Source organism: Fusarium phalaenopsidis, assembly GCF_050370095.1.
Source record: "Fusarium phalaenopsidis strain FUZ10S chromosome Unknown contig_32372, whole genome shotgun sequence".
Lineage (NCBI taxonomy): Eukaryota > Fungi > Ascomycota > Sordariomycetes > Hypocreales > Nectriaceae > Fusarium > Fusarium phalaenopsidis.
Genome location: NW_028145383.1, coordinates 302,051 through 322,781, shown reverse-complemented (window position 1 = coordinate 322,781; position 20,731 = coordinate 302,051). Strand labels below are relative to the sequence as shown.

The window sequence follows — 20,731 nt, the reverse complement described above, 5'->3', positions numbered from 1 at the left end:
TTCTCAACCCAGTGTCGGGAAGACAAGCGGAATGCTTGATAATATCCCCACCGACTCATTTGTGATCAGGAGTAGTTACATGATGGTTTCCCCTCGTTGTTCGGCAGTATATGGTACTACCCTGGTTGCCCCGGGCCCCAGGCTAGGAACATGGGGTAGCTAATCCTCGTTAGTAGATAGACCAGTATGGGGTTTTTAGAAATTTCTCCGATACCCCGCAAACATACGGAGCCCGAAGCGGATGAAGTTGTCCCGATGGCGTCACGCCTAGCACTCTGCCGAGGCAGCCGAGGCAGGCGTTATGAACGGGTGGTGATGTTGTTTGCTTCGTAGTTGGAGATGAAGAAGGCCGTCGGGATAGATAGACTACAAATGATGTTGATCGCGCCCCCTTCCTTGCCCCCTCTCATGTGCAGCCGTCGCACCTCTCCTTTTCTCAAGTCTCTGGCATTGTCTCTGTCTTCCATCCAGTTATCCCATTACCACGCAAATAAACCACTTTTATCACGGCGAGATGACCCAACTCATGAATGCGTATCGCTTCTCCAAGCCGTCTAAGGGCTTAGAGTATACCAAAGTCCCTGTACCTGTTCCCGAGCCAGATCAAGTCCTGGTCGAGGTCAAGGCCAGCGGCCTCTGCCATACCGACCTCAACATCATCACCGGCTTGGACGAGACCTTTTTCTGGAAGCGACCCATCACCCTGGGCCACGAGATCGCGGGCGTGGTTGTCTCTACAGGGTCCAAGGTCACCAAGTTCAAGACTGGAGACCGCGTCGTGGCCGTCATCACAAACAAGCATCCCATCGCCATCGGTGACGTGATCAACGCGGCCGGCCTTGGCTGCGACGGCGGGTTCGCGCAGTTTGCAGCGCTCCGTGAGGAGAAGACGCTTCTTATCCCCGACGCTGTCACGTTCGCTGAGGCCGCCGTGGCCACGGACGCGATAGCGACGGCCTACCACGCTGTGGTTACTGAGGGCCAGGTTTCCGCGTCATCCAAGGTTGCGGTGGTCGGTCTCGGCGGCCTGGGTATGTCCGCCATCCAGATCGCAGCCCGGCTTGGTGCCAAGGTGCACGGGTTCGACATTGACCGACGGAAGTTTGCTACGGCCCTGCAGTCGGGCGCAGTTGTCTGTGGGAGAACCTTTGATGACCTTCAGGGCGTCAAGTTTGACGTTGTGTTCGACTTTGTGGGCACGGGAAGCACAACGGCTGCCGCCATAAAGGCCGTCAAGCCTGAAGGCAAAGTTGTCCTTGTCGGTCTATCAAGCAAGGAGTCTACCATCGATGCCCATCAGCTGGTAGGTTTCGGCGTTCGACTCGTCGGGTCGGTTGGTTCTTCCGCCAAGGAGGTTGCCGAGACGCTTCAAATGATTGCGGAGAAGCAGTTTACGCCGCTTATGGAGGAGATCCCATTCGATAAGCTGCCGGAGGGCATACAGCGCCTCACGCAGGGCAACGTGGTCGGACGTCTATACACTGATCCGTCTAAGCTTAATGAGATGGGGCAATAGTGGAGGGGTGCTTAAGAAGGTGAGGTGTATTAGTTTAACATGAGCCGGGCTACAAGGAGCGGCTTTGGACATTTTTTGGACTAAGAAGGGGACCAGATGATGAATAGTACTTTATACTTGTTACATTATCTTCTTGCCATTTGTTACCCCCGACTCCTGCCGCATGCAGATTGACTAAATGCAGTATCGTCCTGGTACATAGTTCTCGGCCGTGGCACGTTTGTGGCGGTGGGGGCTATATTGTGAATGGGCCATGAGTATTGGGAGTCTTGGAACGGGGCAGTCGGGGCGAGACTGATTACATGTAGACAAACTTACCTTTTGTAAGGCTAGGGTTAAGGCCTATGACTGACACATGCTGACATGGAGTGAACGACTTTCAGCCCTAGAGGCGGTAGTTCGATCCAATGCTCCCATAGGTCAATAGCAGAGGAGGATCAGCTCAACCGTGGCTCACGTTTGCGCATATTACTGGCTGAAGCTTAGTCTCTACGATTGGAATCCCAACTCACTAAAGCATGAGCACGGAATAATGCGTATCGTGACAGCTCATAGTATCTCTTTAGCAATAACTAAGCGGGATGCTTCACTGCTAGGTATGCGTTCTCTTCTGATCAACTATAGCCTCCAAGGTACACTACAGACCACAAATGATGGGCATTAACCTAAGGGGGAACTATAAACAACATCAAGCTATTCTTCCCCAAGCGAAGCCAAGATGAAGCAATACTTCCAAATACACCTCCTTAGACACAGACACAGATGAACTCATTGTAGAAGTAGTGGAGGCTTACAGTCATAAGTCAGCTGTCTTTTCTGTTGGTTGCGTCTTCAGGTCTGACTGAGAGTTCTCTCACAGCTTTGTATTGCGGTGACCCTCCAAGAAAACTAATGCACTATCTCAACAATATCATGCGTCCGAAATAGTATCTCTTACTTCACCTATGACCCGACAAACACCTGAGCCTCTGCGTCGTGGCGGGTCCGCCTCCTCCCCCCAGGCCCCTAGAGAGTTCATAGGGTCAAGCCTAGCAGCCAAGATGATGGTCGCCCTTTGGGCCAGAGGCTGAAGACATTGCGACTCGCGGTTACGGAAATCAGATAAAAACATCATGAAACTATGGAGATACTCCGGTGCAGTGAAGAATCCGGCAAAGTCTTCAACATCGGCATTTGCGATTACGTCACAAAGACAGTTCGCAGTATCGGCTATTTTACGCTCCTGCAGGATTGAAATGCAATCAGCAAGTGTCTTTAACGGGGAGAGACTCTGGGGTGCTGATTATGCACTGCATACCATTCCAAGACCGTGACATTCCAGTGATGCCGGCGTGGCGGTAGAAATGAGCCTAAGCAAGCTTTTCGATGTTTCGAGGACCGGTTGGATATATGATCCAAGACTACCAGCATGTTGAGTTTTGGAAGAATCAGGTCGCAGAGAAGATGTCATTCGCATTTGGCAAGCAAGTATACGAATCCAATGCTGGGTTACCGTGATATCCAGGCGCTGTGTCTCGTCTATCTCCGACATCGAGAGTACTTCTCCTATTGTACTGTGATCGAGAAGCCTTGCAATGGACTGGTTGGCAAGCGGCGATAGATCGACATCGCCGCTGTCCTGTTCGTTCATCCTTGCCTTGATAAAAGGTTCATCAATCGTAGCAAACACCTTTACCAGGGACGCAAAACCGTATGCTAGTCTTGGATCTCGACATTCGAATATGCGAGGAGGATCGATCGTCGGCCTGAGGATGGCTCTTCGTCGGTGTTGGACAGCATATGCTCTGCAAACTGTCAAGTCATTCCACGGGTCACTCAAGTGTCTGACCTACCTCTCAGTGACAAAGAGGATCCAGAAGAGCCGCTTACGTCGCTGTTCCGTGTCTGCATCAAGGCCCATGTATGACTCCGGCTCCCCTAGCCGCAGAGCCTCCACAAATCCAATAGCCTCTCGAAGGTAATACGAAGCTGACTTGGGCTGAATCAGGTTGTCGTGCGCCACAAACAAGAAGAATGAAGTGAGAATGGTCCATTCGTCGGCTTCTTCAATAAAGGCGTGCTGCTGCCGGGCTTGCATACATTGGGAGATGAAGAGCTGTGGCGAAAAACCCGGTATCGACTCACGGGCAAAAGTCCTATGGTCATGGCCATTTTCGATCGGCATTCCCATGTTTGAAGCCTTGAGATCTGTGACATTAAGCTGGACGATGACTGCAGCTGAGAGTGCCGAAAGGAACGCGTATAGCCATACAGGTATGTGAGCGTCTTGCCTCTCCGGGTTGAACAGAGACAACAAGAATTCCCGATCGACAACGGGAAAGACTGAATATAATCGTTCGAGGTAGATGCGTACGTAGGGAACGAAATTTGGATATTGAAGGACGAATGGTGAAGGCTCATGACCAGTGGACGTAGCAGCGTGACTTGTCCAAAGTCCTGCATCTGGTTCATTAAATTGAGGATTCTTTTCGACAAAGATCTCGTCATTCATATATCCCTTCGGAGTGTACTGCCGCCTCGGACTGGCAGGGCTGGGTGCACTCCACAACAGATCAGTCTCGCAAGGACTTTGCGATGTATCGCTCTGCTGAGGTGGACTGGGACTTGTTGTTGTGGATCTCGCGTCCGAGTCGTCACCACCCTGTTGAGAGTTTCCAGGTAGATTGATTGGTCCAGGAACTGTTGTCTTTGCTGGCTCATCTTTGTCGTAGTTGGGGCGAGCCCTTGGCCTTCGTCCTCTCGTCTTGGGGACTGAGTACGAACAGGTTTCCAGACTCCTCCTGCAGGCTTCGCAGGGCTGTTTGCGGTTACACCTTGCTTTCTTGCGTCGACATTGGTCACATGCTGCACCGGGGGCTGGCTGCAGCGAGGAGCCAAGTCTTGGATGGTACAGCTTGAGGGAGATCATAAAGTTCGTGTTCGCGTCGTGGTGGCCAAGAACACGTCTTCTCCGCCTTTAACCTAACCGTCGATTCGCGGCAAATGAAGGCTGCTCGAGATGTTGCGAGGTCGTGCAATGGGTCAAGAAGCGGGACACTTGGCTTTGTCCACAGCACGAGCGATATCGCAAAGTTTGGAAGATAGACTCGAGAGGTTTTTGCAGTGGCAGGTTTTCAGACCTAGACCAAGGGCAGCTGAACAGCTGAGTCGGTCCGACCATGAGTCTAGAACTGGGCTATACTTCCCCCGCAATCTCGTGACAAATGAGATGGCTTTGGACCTGGTGTTATATCCTGGTTCACACTGGTGACTATGCTCGATTCGGTAAATGGCCGTCCCCCGCTTCTTCGACTTGTGGGGTAAGATGGGCCGAACGAGTTGGTGCTGTGCGTGTTGCACCCCGCCCCCTGGCCTCTCCCAGCCCTTTGACTAAGTGCATGTTACTTTTAAGCGGATTCAGACCGCCCGGCTGTATCCGTGGTATGCACCAGCTGCTGAGGCAGATCCCCGGAGTCATTCCGCCCCCTTTCCGTCTACATGAGGTGATCACCGTCTCCATCTGCTGCAGCAAAGATCATGCACAAAAATTTCAATTGACAGTTCGAGTTATGATATGATGGTCATTTAATTCACACAATCCATCGCTCCCAGGTTCGTCAATAGGCCCCCCTCCTGGCTTCTCAACACTTGCGCTCACTCATCGGATCTTTCCTTCTTCTCGTGCGTGCCATGTTCAAAGGGGTCCACTGATGTTTCCTTGAACTTCCTAGCGCTGACGCCCTGTTGGAACAAAATGTCGAGTTCTCCATAAGTACGGTCCTTGGGCTCTGGGAGGCGAAAATAGGCCCAGGCAACGCAGAGGAAGCACAGGCCCGCCCAAAAGAAACCAGCCTTCCCACGCCAGTTCCACGCTGTGGGATTAAGCATGTACGGAATGATGACTCCGTTGACAATGCTGAAAATGTTGTAAAGGTTTCGAGCCAGGACAATAGTCTTGGCTCGCAAACGGGTTGATGAGAGCTCCGAGACAAGTGAGTAGCACACAGGTCCTACAGTCGAATCGTAGAAGAAGGTATATACGAGCAACAATGAACCTGTAGCCCATGAAGCAGCGATGCTGTGGTTCCCGGCCAGCGAAGTGAACCCGATAGCCAAGAGGATGACGAACAGAATAGCCAAGCCTCCAACATAGAGGGTACGTCGTCCGAGATGGGTCATAAGGTACCAAGAGAATAGGGTACCGAAGAAGCCTAGAGCATACTGGCCTAGAGACATGTTGAAGGCGTTCTCTGTGGCCAAGCCGGCTTGGGTATAGAAGTAGGTTGAGTATCCCATGATACCTGCACCGCAGAGGTTCTGGGCAGCCCAAGTGAAACAGACCACCTCAGTACGACGAAGGTCGACGCCTTTGAAGCAGTCGAAATAGGTGGTGCCTTGTTCAATTTCCTTCTCGAGTTCGTTCGTATGAATCATCATGGCCACAGTCTCGTCAGGGTTAAAGTCGATGTCGGCCTTGCTCGTCAAGCGTTTCAGAGCAGCCACGGCATCTTTCTCACGCCCTTGCCGGACAAGCCACCAGGGGCTTTCGGGAGCGAAGAAAACGCCAACCATAATGGGAACTGGCCACATCCATTGAATGGCAAATGGGATGCGATAGGCCCATTCATCCGACCTGCTGACGAGGCCGCGAAGAACTCCGGAAGCGATGAGCTGGCCCATGACCCAGCAGAGATTGACGTAGGTGGTGAGATAGCAACGCAGCACCACAGGGCAGACTTCTGAGGCGTACGTGACAGTCAAGGTCTGAAAGACACCCAGCGGGATTCCCATCAGGATCTCGCCGGCGCAAAGAGCAGGGAGGTTGGGAGCAAAGAAGAGAACAAAAATGAAGCTTGTCACCGCAGCAAGGGCCGACATCATTGTCTTTCGATAACCGAGGCGCTCGGATATAAACCCCGTCATGAATAAGCCCAGGATCTGACCGACGTTCATAGCATTAGACAGGCCAGCCTGCCAAGCAGCTGTGAGCGAGTAAGATCCGTCCGGTTGTAGTTGACCATATTTTTTGTTGAAGGGCTCCATAGCATAGAAAGAGCTCATCAGAACAACATCGTAGCCTTCCATGATAATGGCCGTTGACAGCAAAACAGACCACCCAATTGCCTTTGGATATAGCTTGATGCCTCTCCAGACGGACATGGAGTGTTCCTTGCTGGTGGCAACCTGGGCATCTTGGATCGTCTGAACAAAGTTGTTTTGATCGACTGGATCCACGGCAAGGGATTCCACGGTGTCGACGTCCGCTTTTGCCGAGGTGACTGGTTCAAGAGAGGAGGTCATGGTTGACAGAAATGAGTTGAACGTAGCTATAAAGAGGTAGGAGCATGTATAGAAAGGGGATTGATGCGAGGATGCCGGGTTGGAGTCGCCCTGACTTGGCTGGGAAAGCCCTCTTTAATAGTGCGCCAACGGACTACCGGGGAAGGCATCACAACAACCCACTTTCTTGTTAGATGGAAGGGGTAACTAGCCGGAATGTGGCGTGAATCCGCCCAGTCCAAAACTTGAGCCCCATCATTCGATCATCTAAGTACTCAACAGTATAGCTGCAAGCTGGGGTTCCGCCAACTCTATCCCCGCAACCCCATGTTTTGTCGAACCCAAAGAGACCATGGTAGGTTGGTCAGGAGCTTCATTCTTCACCTCAACGGCTATTTACCCTATGTAGCTAAGTGTACTCGGGCCGACGAGGAACCAATCATGTCCAGGGTATCAGAGCCCAACGATGGAGTGGACCCGGGCAATTACCCAGGAAGGTCTAGCCACCATTCGTGGAACTTGGTCGGCCAATTGTCGCTGCTGTCGGTCGGTGCTGGAATTGCGAGCTAGTCCCCATTTTCATCGTTAGTTCAGAAGAACTAACCAAACGCAGTACAGGAGGGGATTGCCATGGAGCTTGCAAGCGAAACCCCAAGATCCAAGATCGGTTTGGACCGTAACCAAAGAGACGGCAAGGCTTGGGATGTGCTCAACGCTTGGCTCAACCAACGTACTCCCAATACCATTTGTGGTAGAACAGGGCGGGCTGGGCCTTGAGGGTGGCATGGCATGATCGATAGTCAGTTGCACCAAGTTTCTGCACTGACCACATAAAGAGACGAGCAGCTGTAAATAACACACTCCTCAGCCGCTACTGGCACCATCATGCCCATCCATGTACTGACACTGGATGCCGGCCGATACCCACTGGTTTATTGATCCTGATGGATGTAGTTTATTGTTGGTATCAATGACGTCTTCAAGAAAAATTATCGGCCACAATATAGGTGAGCACCATAATAACCAAGGTCCAACGAAAATCATAACTGTAAGAAAGGAAGTTTCTCCTGGATGGATCGAGTGTCTCCTCCATTGTCCGCTAGATACAGTATCCAAATCCAGTGGTGTCGTTATAGATCCTGCAGACGTGGCACCCAGTGTACGTTCGGCATAGAGACGAGGCGAAGCAGCGAGAATCACTGCATCGCTTCACAAGCTTCCCCTGCTATCTTCCTCCTCAACCCAGACCGCAGTCTAGGTCTTCTTCGGCAGCCTTTGGGTCCATGTCTGTGATTTCATAAGCCAGCGAGCCTTCAAAGGCAAGAACGATCATGTTGTCAACCTCGATGATCCAGTCTCCCTACTTGTAGATAAGAGCGGCGTCCGGAAACTTGACGCCTTCTTTATAAAGCGGGCCCCAGTCAGAGATCACAACAGCCGAAGACGGTATTTCAGTAGAGCAGATACTAGACGATCGGGTGTCAATTGCCCTGGCGCTGCTTCTAGCGATGAGTCCAAGAAGGACGACTGTGACTCGGGAAGTAAGCTAAAGTAGCTTCGCTTTTGGTCATGGTTGAAACTGGCTTGGAGATGCTTTGCAAGAATAGGGATGATGCTGTGAGACGAGGGCTTATTTATTCCCTCTCAGAACCTCTGCACAGGATTGAACCAGTTCTGAGGATTGAGTCTTCTCGCATACATACGACTCGCAGCCAACAGGAACTTTTGTTGCTACTGCCAACGCGTGATTTGAGCTGAATACGAGCTGCATTTATGAGGTGGCTGTCTCTCAATCCCGCATATTGGTCGGTCAAGAGGTATATCTATACTTGGCTCAGCATGACAACATCATGCAACTCCTTCTTGGCATGTCATGTCCCCTGTCTTAGGTTGAGGTTTCAAGTATGGTCCATTCAGAGGTCTTGAATTCATCCTTCTGACGAGGCTTAACAAGAGCGACCCCGGTCGAGGCTTTTGTACTGCTACGATTGCCAAATAGCATATGACTAGCATGAGAAGTAGATATTTGGTATTAAGAAATATAGCGGCCTGCCAACGAGAAGGATATACCCTACCTGTTATTCTATCTTTATTTCATTCGCATCCTCGAACGGTCATGCTCGAGTATTTCTACTGCTTCGTCGATCTGAGTGTTGGCTTGGTATGCCCTTGCAAGGTTGTTCTGTGACGCCAGTGCTAATAGGTGATTCTCAGTCAATGTCTTCTCCTGAACCGCCACTACATGCTCTAGTAGTTCTACTGCCTCTCTCGTCAATCCATCTACAAGCAGGCATCGGCATCAGCATTGGCTCTAGAGCACCCGTGTGTATGGAGACTAGTTCGACATCTGCGCCCAATCTTTATTTCAAGAAGTGAGTACGAGCTCCTAATGACTCTAGACTAAACTTTACTCATTAGGCGTATGACGTTAGCTTTTTGAACCAGGATGATCGAAGCGATAATATGGTGATTAGACGAGGCCATGTTCTGATCTTGGGGGGCTATGGAGAGCCCAATGCTCCGCAGCTTCTCGACCCAGCGGCACCTATCTACAGGAGGGGGTGCACTATCTTCTACCGACATTAATTTTTAAGAAAGATGCTAAGGCATGAAAGTCTTAGGCTGGTGTAAGAAAGCATATTGCTTGAACCAGATAGTAATAGGGGAGTACGTTAATCGGAACTTAACCGGCCACAACGATGGGAATTCCGTTCTGTTCAGTGTCTCATTTGGAAGGATCCGCGTACCCATTCTTCCTTGACGCTTGGGCCACAGGTTCGGCAGTGTTATCATCCAAGGGTAGCAAAGGCCTCGTAATCTCTACGGCAGTTGATGTGGCTTTCTTTTATGGTTTGAAGGGGCCATAAAAGTTAGACAAGGTAAGTTCGGGATCGTCCGGAATACGGAGTCCGCGGGTATGCTCGCATGGAGCTCTTGATTAGAGTTTAATCTAGCTCGGTAGGTTAATAAGACTTCCGAGGACAGGTCAGTCTATACGAGCATGTAATTTTAAAAACCCTGGTTGGCGTTCGGCACATTCGAGGAAGGGCTTTGTTGTTAGCAGAGGCTTGAATGGTCTAGTCCATGCCTTGCAGGCTATGCCCCATACCTCCCTAGCAATCAGTCCTATATCATGTCCTTAAAGCCACTCTTCAGAAGATGGCACGCAAGGCTGTAACTCATCCACTTTCTCTTTTTGCTAAACAAGATGAGAGCAATTGCTATCATTCTAGCTCTGTCTACCATCTTCGTGACCATCCTCGCAGTTCCTAGTGTTGGGAAATCACTACACTCCTACAACCATGCCCCGCTTGAGCCAAGAGGTGTTCGTCCCATAAAGCAGGTTATCACGAACCATAATGATGATCCTTCCTCGCAAAGCTACACCCTCTGGGCCAGAGTCGGCACTCCACCCCAAGATCTCACCCTAGCATTGGACTTGTCTCAGTCAGATACCTGTAGGTCATCCACTCTCAGGATGAACGAAAGGATCACTCACTTGTTTAGGGTTTACAACTGGCTGCCCCAACGAAGACCCGTCATGCAAGGACTTGTACTTCAAAACCAAGCAATCAAAGACACTCAGTCGTGCGCTCGGCACCGCCAAAGTCAGCTACGGTGACCCAACGACAATTCCTCCCAGCAACGACACCATTGCCCTTGCAATTCATCAAGATGTGTTTAGCATCGCTGGGGTCACTATTCCTCACCAACACTTCGGCCTCAGCTCTCCAGATGTCGGACCTGCTGATGCTGCGGGTTTGATAGGTCTGGGACCTAATCTAAGGTTCGGCTACCGTGCTGGCAAGCCGTATAACACAGTTCTTGACAGCTTAGCGGCTAAAGGAGCAATTGCAAGCCGCACTTTTACTCTTCACACAGGAGGCTATGATGATGATCACGGTACGATTTTTCCTCTTCTATCTTAATCACAGGGAATAAATTCGACGCAACTGGTGTTAACATTGAGAACCAGGCGTTTTAATTTGGGGTGGTGCAAACACCGGAGGCTTTCGAGGCAGGCTCGTCAAACGCCCACTTGTGAAGGACGAGCTTGGCACATTTGGGTAAGTCTATCCCCTTTGAATCCTGCACACTCTCAAAACTTGATCAGGACGGCATGCTCACTTAAGCTTGAAGGCCCTCGATCGCCCTAACAGGCTTGGCCCAGAAGTCTTCTCAAGGCAAACATTCTTACAAGATCCAGAGAAACGACTCCGTTTTTCTTCTAGACACAGGAAACCAATACTTGAGGCTTCGACATTCATTCGTGGACCCGCTTTTGAAAGATATGGGTGCCGTCAACGACGGCAACGATGCGTACTTTGTTCCCTGTTCTAAGCGCCGGGAACCTGGAAGTTGGGACTTTACCTTTGGAGATGTCACTATCAAGGTTCCTTACCACGAGATCATCACTGAAATCAAAGATGACAGTGGTATGTGCTGGGTAGGAGTATTAGTGACATGGAAGGGACAGCTCGTCTTGGGTCGTAAGTAGCTCAAACTTGGCCTCAGAGTATTGCTACTTTGCTAACTTGTAAAACTGTCAGTACCTTTTATTCGGAGTGCGTATCTTGCTTTTGATTATGATAACAAAGTTGTTGCCTTGGCTCAGCCAGCCAAGTGTCCTGAGCACCTCGTGGCGTTTGGTAAAGGGCGCAATGCCATACCTTCCGATCTATACGGCTGCTAGACGGTAAAGGTGTGGATGTTGGCCAATGTTTCAACCAATTAAGCTGGTGAGAACAAGAACACGCGCGCAAGAAATGCCGGTCCTACCCACACAAGCAAGCACGTTGTCACTTTAGATATCAGCATCCTAGTGTATTTGCTAGCAAAATCGAATAAGTATGGAGTTTGCAAGCGCGAATGACTCGGAAATTCAAAGCTCCTCTTTCCTCTGCCAAGTCAAGGCACCAATAGTAAAAGAGTAGGCCAGTATTGCAACTTCCCATCAGACCTCAGACTTCTCAACCGTCTCTTCGTGCTCTTGCTCCTTGATCTTCTCCATGTCGACCTGCATATGAGACTCATGAGGTGTAGTTTCGAAAGAATCGGCTACCTTTCTATACCTATCCACAAAGTTGACACAGAGTGGGTAGGACCAAGCAACCACGAAGAAAGCCAAGGGAACGACCATGCTCTTACCCGTGCCAAGATGATCCGCCGCCACGCCTGTCAGTGGAGGAACGCAAGCTCCGCCAATGACTGCTCCCACAATAAAGCCACTGCCGCGCTTTGTGTGTCGACCTAGACCCCTCATACCAAGGGCAACAATGGTCGGGAAGCAGATTGATTCGAAGAATAGCACACAGTAGAGCAACGAGATGCCAACATTGCCATGCTCCGCAACAGCAGGTGCAAGAAACACAATGCACATGGTTAAAAATGCAAGGAATACCTGCCGCGGCTTTACATATTTCATAAGCAAAACGCCAAGGAAACGGCCCACGGTGAATGCGGCTTGCGCCCCGGCGAAAAACTTCGAACCTGTAGAGTCGCTTGTGTTGCTTCGCGTCTCGGTTGCGTAGTTGATGAACATGCTTGCAATAGCCACCTGGGCACCGCAGTAGCAGAACTGTGCGAAGGCGGCGTGGAACAGTCTGTACTGTTTCACAAAAGGCTTCTCATGTGCGCTGGAATGTGTCTCTTGTGCTTGATGCGCCATATCTTGAATACAAAGCAGTTTTAGCCTCCATTCCGAGTCGAAGGACAGGCACTTGTCACTCACCGGCATCAGTGATCTCAGGAATATTCGAGAAGAGAAACAAGATGGCAAGCAGGAGCACAAAGGCGGCAATGGATAGGTAAACCCATTGCACGTTAGCCAGGGCCGCCTGGTCATCAAAGTTGAACAGGACGTAGGAGCCTAGGACGGGTGCAACGACTGTGCCAATGCCGTTGAACGCCTGAGACAAGTTGATCCGTACTTCTGCGAACTTTGGGGGGCCGCAAACTATGGCCAGTCAGGACATAAAGAGCCGCATGCATTGGTGACTTGGTCTTACCAGTGATGTAGGGATTGGCCGCGGTTTCGAGAGAGCCCAAGCCATTACCGATGATAAAGATTGCCATACAAAAACCGGCGAAGGATTTTGCCTTGATGCAAGGAATCGCGATCAAAGCACCGACGGCGTAAAGGCAGAGTCCCCAGATAAACACGGCCTTGTATGAGTAGTGTCGCAAGATCCACGCCGCGTGTCCGAGTGACGCCAGTGGGTAGGCACTTTGTATTATGGTAAGAACATGTAAAGTATACAGAAATGCAGCTCAACTCACCCGAAGTAAGCGGCCTGTAGACCAGCGGATCGTGCTCGAGTAATATTGAGAGTGACTTGAAAATGCTTGTTCAATGTATCCAAGAGGCCATAGCTAAAGCCCCAGAGAAAGAAAAGCGTCGTGACGAGTGCGATGGGCCAGATTGACTGGCGCGTGGTGAGATCTGCCGCCTTGGTAACGCGGTCATCAGAGACCTTGAGAGAGCGCCTCTTGAGAAAGGCCTTTACGCCCATGTTGTTCAGGCAGAGATGACTTTTTTGCGTTGTTGGAACAAATTGTATGGTAATGACGGATGCTTGGAATGAGTAGCATGACCTGAGATCAGAGATCTGGTGTTCTTATAGTTGACCTTGTCGTGTTGCCCTCCACACATCGATTAGGGGGGATACAGACCCCATGGGGAAACCCATGGGGAAGAACGGGATATTCTGTCCAACAGGGCAATTTCCCCCCCTTGGAGAAATTCAGAGTGAAAACACCCGACGGTTTATTTACCCCTGCACGGGACAACTTGGAAGTGGCTGACTCGGGGTGGGTTGTTTTCATGACGCTCTTACCTGACACGACCTTACCCAGAAGACAATAGCTTGGCTTACCCCGCGTTTCTCTCCTTGGCTTTTGGGGACGGGGGCGGGTAGTCTGGGGAAAATCGGCCGATTCTAATCAACCGTCCCCTGCATAATCTCATCTACTTCGCGATGACGCGCTGGGAAGGAATACTTTGAGAGACAAGTTAACGGAGGGGAGAAATAATACCTCTGAAGCAAGATATCTAATATTTAAGTTTTGTATCTAATAGCCTCGAGTCAACTTTTTATTTTCTTGTCTGCATGGCATTGGTCTTTTCAAGAATGTCAGCATAAAGAGAAATAGTATAAGAGATTAGATGAGATTTACAATCCTGAGCTCGAGCATTTCTGCGAGCGTTTGTATCGAAGTCTCACTAAAATTAAAGAAAGAGGCGTCGGCTAATAGGACATTTTTAAATTAACGAAGCCGACACGGGAGAATCAATTGGATTGATCGACGAGATTCCCCTCGTATCTCCGCACACCATCTTCCTCTTAATTTATCCGTGGCGCGATGGGATGGGTCTCAAGAGGCATTGACTTGGTTAGGAAACGATTAACAAACATGTTTTCGTATAAAGCTCCTTGAGCTAGGAGGACCTGTAGACTCCATGACTGATCACATTAACTTCTTTCGTCATTACTTTGTCACAACCATGAAGAATCTAGCATCCTCGTTCTGGGGAGCCGTGAGCTTAGTCCCTCTTTTTTGGGGGGTTGATGCGAGGTCCATTTGGTCTTCATCACCGGGAACTTATGGGGTCGACGACAATTACATCCTCAAGTCCGGCTATCCAGTTGGTAATGGGATCCTCGCAGGTATACTCCCTCGTTCGACAAGTGATTGCTTCCAAAACTCTGAAAACTGACTAACGTGACCTCGGGCAGGCACGCACTTCGGAGAGCCTGGTCACGAAAAGATTGTTTTCAATGTTGACTCTTTATGGTCTGGCGGCCCATTTGAAAACTCGGTATGGTAACATGGCTGCATGGTGGCGAAAGCTTCGAAATGTCTGAGATACTGACAGATGGACCATTAGGCCTACGCTGGAGGCAATCCAACAAGCAACAAGTCAACTGCTCTTCCCGGAATTCGCGAGTATATTTTTGATCATGGAACTGGGAGTAAGTCATGCTCCCACCTCAATTTCCCCACTCCCCGATGTTGTGAAAACCTCTTTCTGACCAAGATGTTCCAGATGTCTCGGCTCTCCTTGGCAGCAACAGCAACTACGGCTCATATCGTGTCTTGGGCAACCTCAGTATAACCATCGGCCACGCTACTGATTATACGAACTACACGCGATCTCTGGACCTATCCACCGGCGTTCATACCACCACGTACCTTGTGAATAGCGTCAATTATACGACAACCCTGTTTTGCTCCAATCCGGCCGGTGCATGCGTCTACCGTGTAACATCTAAGCAAGACCTGCCAAGCATCAACATTCAGTTCGAAAACTTGGCCGTTTCATCCAGCCTGGCCAATTCGAGCTGTCGCTATCCGTACACTCGATTCAGGGGGATCACTCGGCTGAAAGACCCAGAAGGAATGATATACGATGCCATTGCAAGACTTGTCGACAATCGCGATGGTGACGGAGTCTCGTGTGGAGCCAATGGCTCTTTGACTATCGCCCGATCCCCCGGCTTCAAAACGGTAGACGTTATCATAAGTGCAGGGACCAACTATGACGCTACCAAAGGCAATGCTGAAAATGGTTATAGCTTCAAAGGAGATGACCCAGCTGCAGAAGTACAGCGATTGACTTCTTCAGGCGCACAACAGGGCTATGACAAGTTACTGAAAGCGCACATCGAAGACTACCAATCGCTTTTCGGAACCTTCACCTTGACCCTTCCAGATGCTCAAAGGTCAGCAGGTCAGGAGACAGCAGTGTTGATCTCGAGCTATTCCAGCAGTGGCATAGGGGATCCTTATCTGGAGAGTCTCCTTTTCGACTATTCACGATATCTGCTCATTGCCTCATCGCGCGAGAATTCGCTACCGGCGAACCTGCAGGGCAAATGGACAGAGCAAATGAACCCTAGCTGGAGCTCTGATTACCATGCAAACATCAACATCCAAATGAACTACTGGGCAGCGGACCAGACCGGCCTTGGAAAGACTTCGGTTGCTCTTTGGAATTATATGAAAAACACTTGGGTACCTCGGGGAACCGAGACCGCCAAGCTTCTCTACAATGCGCCTGGGTGGGTCGTCCACAATGAAATGAACATCTTTGGTCATACAGGTATGAAGAATGAAGCAGGATGGGCCAATTGTGAGTTGCGCCAGATCTATTCCATCTGACACTGATGATTGATTTCAAGCCTCTAGATCCAGTCGCTGCGGCGTGGATGATGCAACATGTGTGGGACAACTTTGAGTATGGCCGATCACTCACTTGGCTACGCCAGGAAGGCTACCCTTTCCTCAAATCAGTCGCTCAATTCTGGATGTCCCAGCTTCAAGAAGATAATTTCAACCATGACGGCACATTGGTCGTGAATCCCTGCAACAGCCCAGAACATGGTCCAACATCATTCGGGTGCGCCCACTATCAGCAGCTGGTCCATCAAGTTCTTGAAGCTACCTTGAACTCAATCACATATATCGGCGAGAGTGACCAGCATTTTACATCAGAGCTGAAAGCTGTGCTGAAAAAGCTCGACAAGGGCCTTCATTACACGTCGTGGGGCGGCATCAAGGAATGGAAGTTACCGGATTCTGCTGGCCAGGACACAAAGAACACCCATCGGCATCTATCCCACCTCGTCGGCTGGTACCCAGGTTATTCTATCTCGTCTTTCCAGGGTGGCTACTGGAATTCAACAGTTCAGGCAGCTGTAGAAGCCACACTCAAGGCCCGTGGAAATGGAGTGCAGGACCAGGATACTGGTTGGGGCAAAGCCTGGCGCGTTGCGTGCTGGGCCCGTCTCAACAGCACGAGCCAAGCATACAACGAACTTCGACTACTCATCGACAATAACATCGCACCCAATGGCCTTGATATGTACCAGGGCCAAAAAGTGCCTTTTCAAATCGATGCGAATTTCGGTTTGGGTGGAGCAGTGTTGAGCATGCTCGTGGTTGACCTCCCAAATTCCTACGTCAACGAGGACAAGACACGCACGGTAGTCTTGGGCCCTGCCATTCCACCCAGATGGGGTGGTGGCAATGTTAAGAACTTGAGGTTGCGAGGCGGATGTGCAGTTGATTTCGAATGGGACTCTGATGGAAAGGTCACCCACGCAACCTTGCATGAAACTGGAAAGCATGTCAAGTTGGTCAATGTGCTTGGTGAAGAGTTAAATGAGTAGTGAGCACTTGGTTGGTATCCATTTGAATTCGAGTTGTTCATCAGGTTGTTATAGCTTCCCTCATTAAGAATGGAACAAGAGAACATGATTTGCTCCTATGCAAACGACGGGATAGTACTAGTTGAGCTGATACCAGCGCTCATAACATCGAGATAATTGACCAAGATATCACCGTCAGCGTGCAGGTCCTGCTGCACCCAAATAGACTGGATGGCGTCCATAACCCCTCGGACAGTCCTGATACGGGAATCCCTCTGAGTCCTTTCCACTAGGTTGAGGATTGCTACTCTTTGATCATCTCTCCGCGCTTCGCAGGCAAGAATCAACAGAGGAAAGAAGTGCTCACAACCAGAAGTACATATCTTGCTGGGCCCAGAGAACCCCGCTTCTATCAGAGCATCCAGATTCGCCGGTGGTTCCCAAGGGCTTTGCGAAGCCCTCGCGAGATATATTCGCGTTGCCACTTGGTATAACTCAACAGCAAAAGTGGCGTCATGACTTAGTTTCGCAGATGTTGATGTGATGGAGACAGTATCTATTCTGCTCTCTAGTTCCTTGAGGCGGCGGATATAGTCCTCATGGCGGCTTCGAGGGTCTCGCGGATCAACTAGTGTCTCGCATACCTCGGAAAGCAGGCTTAATATGGCATAGGTAGGGTTGGGAGAAGGAAGTGTCTGTTGGTAGAGACTTCAGTGAGGGAACTATAAAGAGAGATGCGTTTACGTATACATACCGGTCTGTATGGCGATAGTTGTAAATACTGATCATCAGGGGGGCCACCTCTTGTGTTTGAACGACTCTGGATTAATGATTGATGGCGCCAATGATGCACAGCGAATCTGGAAAGTACCCCATGGTAGTAGACCCAGTCAAGCAGATGCCGGGTGTCGCTTTCATGTGAAACATCCTCGAGTTGAGCGGCACGGATTGTGTCCATGGCTCCCCATATATGCCACAGCCACTCACCCGAGCTTTCTGATGGGAGGAGGGTCTATAAACGCGAGTTAGGGGTTGCTGCTAACTTTTTCTTGGAGTGTCAATACCTCGAAAGCCCCAAGAAGCATAGAGGCAGCCACGTGTTGGGCAGCTCTCGCCATCGTCATCGGTCCCTCGTTTAGGGAGACTGACAAAAATTGAAGGGCCTGTATTTTGAGTTTCATGGCCTCCTTGTTGGGCCCTTGACTGTGGAGCGAAGAGTAGGCCAGTAGTGCGTAAAGAAGGGCGAGGCCTGATGAGGTGTCTGGTGCCATCGTCATGGTCATAAGGGCATCTCGGATCTGCCCAGTCGTTACACCAAAGGTGACGAGGGAGCGATAGGCTGTGTCTTGAACTGTAACAAGAGTCAGCCGTAACAGGATCGGTTAAAATAATCCCACTTACAGTATTGCAACAGACACGTATGTTCTGCTTGTATTTGAGGCCGGTTCGGCAAAATTGGAGAGAAATTAACCAAGCGATCGAGATACATGCGCGAGGTCCAATGACCATATAGTTCCATGTCGTTGAAGGTCGTGTTGATCAAGAAGAGAGTGTTTGGTCTTTCCCTCAACTCATTTGTCGGTATGCCCAGTGGGTTTGCAACCATTGCACGTCTATTGTCATCGTCCCTGGGCCACGAAAGGCGTGGCTCATATCCTTGACAATGCATCTGGGATTGAGCACACTTGCCACACGTGGGCAAGCCTCCATCGCACCTAATCTTACGCGCTAATGCAGTCTGGTTAGAGCAAAAACGTCTTCAGCATGGCTGCTACTGACCTGCGCAATTCCAGCAGCCCTTTCGAGGTTTCATAGTAGCGACGGTCAAGTGATTATTTTGGAGCCAGAATGGAGGCGTCGGAATACCGGAGATCAACTGATGAGTCCCAACCGGTCAAAGTTGCTCTTGGTGGAGAGGGAGAGGTGAGATGAGTGTATAAATGCAACATGGAACCTGGAGTAAGCACTAACCCGTTTGAGGACAGATATGAAGTCAACGGTCGATGAGTGGCTAACTTTGATTGGCCTTCCATCATTTGACCCACAGGAAACAACTTTGACCGAGGCCAAGCCTCAACTTGAGCCTCTTCACGCAATGAGATTCACTCGCTCACGGACTGCGTCGTCATGCCTTCCCAGGAGATCCGTCTCTCTGGCATCGCTGTGAGATCGGACTACGCGGCTTTGCTTAGATTGAATTATAAATCAATGACTGATCTGAGTCAAGTCGTAGTTGCGTGCTGCCTTAACATGTATATAAACTAACCTATCTGCCAACCTGAGTATACGATATCAAACACAGTCCCCACTGCATCATCAATTCTTCTCTCTTCCTAACAGTTCCCATCAACTCATTCTCTCATCCGCAAACCCTATCCACCATGACTACCTACCTCATCACGCAAGCAACCGGCCAGCAAAGCCAGTGGGTCATCAGGCATCTCCTCGAAGCTGGCGCCAAGATCCATGCCGTCGTACGCGATCTGCAAAAGGTCCCATCAGTCCTGAAAGAGCCAAGTATTACTCTCTTCCAAGGAGAGAGCAAGAACTTGGACGAGATACTGGCAGCAGCCCAAGGTTGTCAGGGAGCTTTCCTCAACACTGTCCCCTTCCCCGGCCTGGAGGCTCTCCAAGCCAAAACTATCGTCCAAGCCTGCGAAAAGGCCGGGGTTGAGAACATTGTTGCAGCAACCACATTTTGCACGGGAAACAAAGACGTGTGGGACAACGACGAAACCAAGAAAATCCAGCTGGATGGGTACTTTTCGTCCAAAGCAGAGGTCGAGGACATTGTACGCTCCGGCAAATTCAAGGCGTATACCATCCTTCGACCTGCAGTTCTTCATCACGACTTTTTCATGCCAGGTGCTCTGGGAAACTTTCCTCGGCTCCCGACTCACGGAGAGTTGGATGACCTTCTCGTCCAGGGTGCGAGGGTGCCTTACACGGATGCGTACGACCTCGGAAAATACGCAGCGGCCGCTCTGCAAGATCCTGCAAGATTTGCGGGACACGAGATTGACCTTGGCAATGAGCTCCTTACATTCGAAGAAGTAAGGGATGTCCTTGCAAACGTCAGTGGCAGAGAGGTCCGTGTGGTCAAACGTACCACGCAGGAATTGGAGAAGCTGGGTGCCAGCGTCTTTGGCCAGAAATTCCAGCTTTTCTCAAACATCAAGGATCTGAGCTGGACGCCCGCCCATGCTAAGAAGGTCCAGGAAGAGTACGGCATTCCCTTTACGCCACTTCAAGCATCAGTGCAGAGGGACAAGGTTCGTTTGTTGGAATGTTTGCCAGCCAAACAGTAAGAGTAATGCTTTCTCCACGAAGGCCACGACAGATTGGAATGACTTTCATTGATGAAAGGCCATGGCATGGATAGGCCAGATAGCAATACAACTGGAGATGAAACGCGACCTTGCATGCAAATTTCCCAACTTATGCTGTGCTTATGTGATGCTGCAATCGCAAAGCCTTCAGACGACCAAAAGCACTTTAGTCCATCTTATTGCGCCTCGTCGTTGATTGACAAGAGCCATATTCCTCCTGACCATTAGCCGCCAATACCAACGATTAATTGTTGATTCATTTCGCGAAAATTTATCGTGCCCTTTTCTGATTCCTCCCCTCTTTATGTCACCAGGTATGATGAGATTCGGCGGGGTGTTGTCAGCAAGCAAGTTTCATAAGGGGCAACTGTCCGCTTGACAGGATGGTACTTTACGTCCTTAATATTACCACGAAAATCATCCATTGTTAACAGTTTAATACCGCTTTCTTCTTCTTCTTTTTCCAAGGAGTTTTA

The 20,731-nt window shown here is 50.1% G+C and overlaps 7 protein-coding genes across 7 annotated transcripts; 4 read left to right on the top strand and 3 right to left on the bottom strand.

Moving 5' to 3' along the window:
- Positions 1 to 526: 526 nt before the first annotated feature.
- LRP88_14601 (chaperonin 10-like protein) lies at positions 527 to 1,516 on the top strand (the record flags this gene model as incomplete). Its single annotated transcript, XM_083250940.1, has 1 exon — positions 527 to 1,516. One exon carries the CDS (start codon positions 527 to 529, stop codon positions 1,514 to 1,516), a length of 990 nt encoding a protein of 329 aa, XP_083093340.1.
- Positions 1,517 to 3,211: 1,695 nt separating this feature from the next.
- LRP88_14600 (uncharacterized protein) lies at positions 3,212 to 3,593 on the bottom strand (the record flags this gene model as incomplete). Its single annotated transcript, XM_083250939.1, has 2 exons — positions 3,212 to 3,300; positions 3,386 to 3,593. The coding sequence occupies 2 exons, from the start codon at positions 3,591 to 3,593 to the stop codon at positions 3,212 to 3,214; spliced, it is 297 nt and encodes a 98-aa protein (XP_083093339.1).
- A 1,556-nt stretch (positions 3,594 to 5,149) lies between these two features.
- On the bottom strand, positions 5,150 to 6,796 carry LRP88_14599 (uncharacterized protein; the record flags this gene model as incomplete). The annotated part of the gene is made up of 1 exon (XM_083250938.1): positions 5,150 to 6,796. The coding sequence occupies one exon, from the start codon at positions 6,794 to 6,796 to the stop codon at positions 5,150 to 5,152; it is 1,647 nt and encodes a 548-aa protein (XP_083093338.1).
- A 3,187-nt stretch (positions 6,797 to 9,983) lies between these two features.
- On the top strand, positions 9,984 to 11,468 carry LRP88_14598 (aspartic peptidase domain-containing protein; the record flags this gene model as incomplete). The annotated part of the gene is made up of 4 exons (XM_083250937.1): positions 9,984 to 10,233; positions 10,283 to 10,678; positions 11,065 to 11,265; positions 11,326 to 11,468. The coding sequence occupies 4 exons, from the start codon at positions 9,984 to 9,986 to the stop codon at positions 11,466 to 11,468; spliced, it is 990 nt and encodes a 329-aa protein (XP_083093337.1).
- A 261-nt stretch (positions 11,469 to 11,729) lies between these two features.
- Positions 11,730 to 13,287, bottom strand: LRP88_14597 (uncharacterized protein; the record flags this gene model as incomplete). Its single annotated transcript, XM_083250936.1, has 4 exons — positions 11,730 to 12,445; positions 12,507 to 12,731; positions 12,784 to 13,001; positions 13,055 to 13,287. 4 exons carry the CDS (start codon positions 13,285 to 13,287, stop codon positions 11,730 to 11,732), a joined length of 1,392 nt encoding a protein of 463 aa, XP_083093336.1.
- A 992-nt stretch (positions 13,288 to 14,279) lies between these two features.
- Positions 14,280 to 16,947, top strand: LRP88_14596 (glycoside hydrolase family 95 protein; the record flags this gene model as incomplete). The annotated part of the gene is made up of 5 exons (XM_083250935.1): positions 14,280 to 14,442; positions 14,512 to 14,594; positions 14,664 to 14,748; positions 14,823 to 15,908; positions 15,965 to 16,947. 5 exons carry the CDS (start codon positions 14,280 to 14,282, stop codon positions 16,945 to 16,947), a joined length of 2,400 nt encoding a protein of 799 aa, XP_083093335.1.
- A 2,360-nt stretch (positions 16,948 to 19,307) lies between these two features.
- Positions 19,308 to 20,234, top strand: LRP88_14595 (uncharacterized protein; the record flags this gene model as incomplete). Its single annotated transcript, XM_083250934.1, has 1 exon — positions 19,308 to 20,234. The coding sequence occupies one exon, from the start codon at positions 19,308 to 19,310 to the stop codon at positions 20,232 to 20,234; it is 927 nt and encodes a 308-aa protein (XP_083093334.1).
- Positions 20,235 to 20,731: the final 497 nt, after the last annotated feature.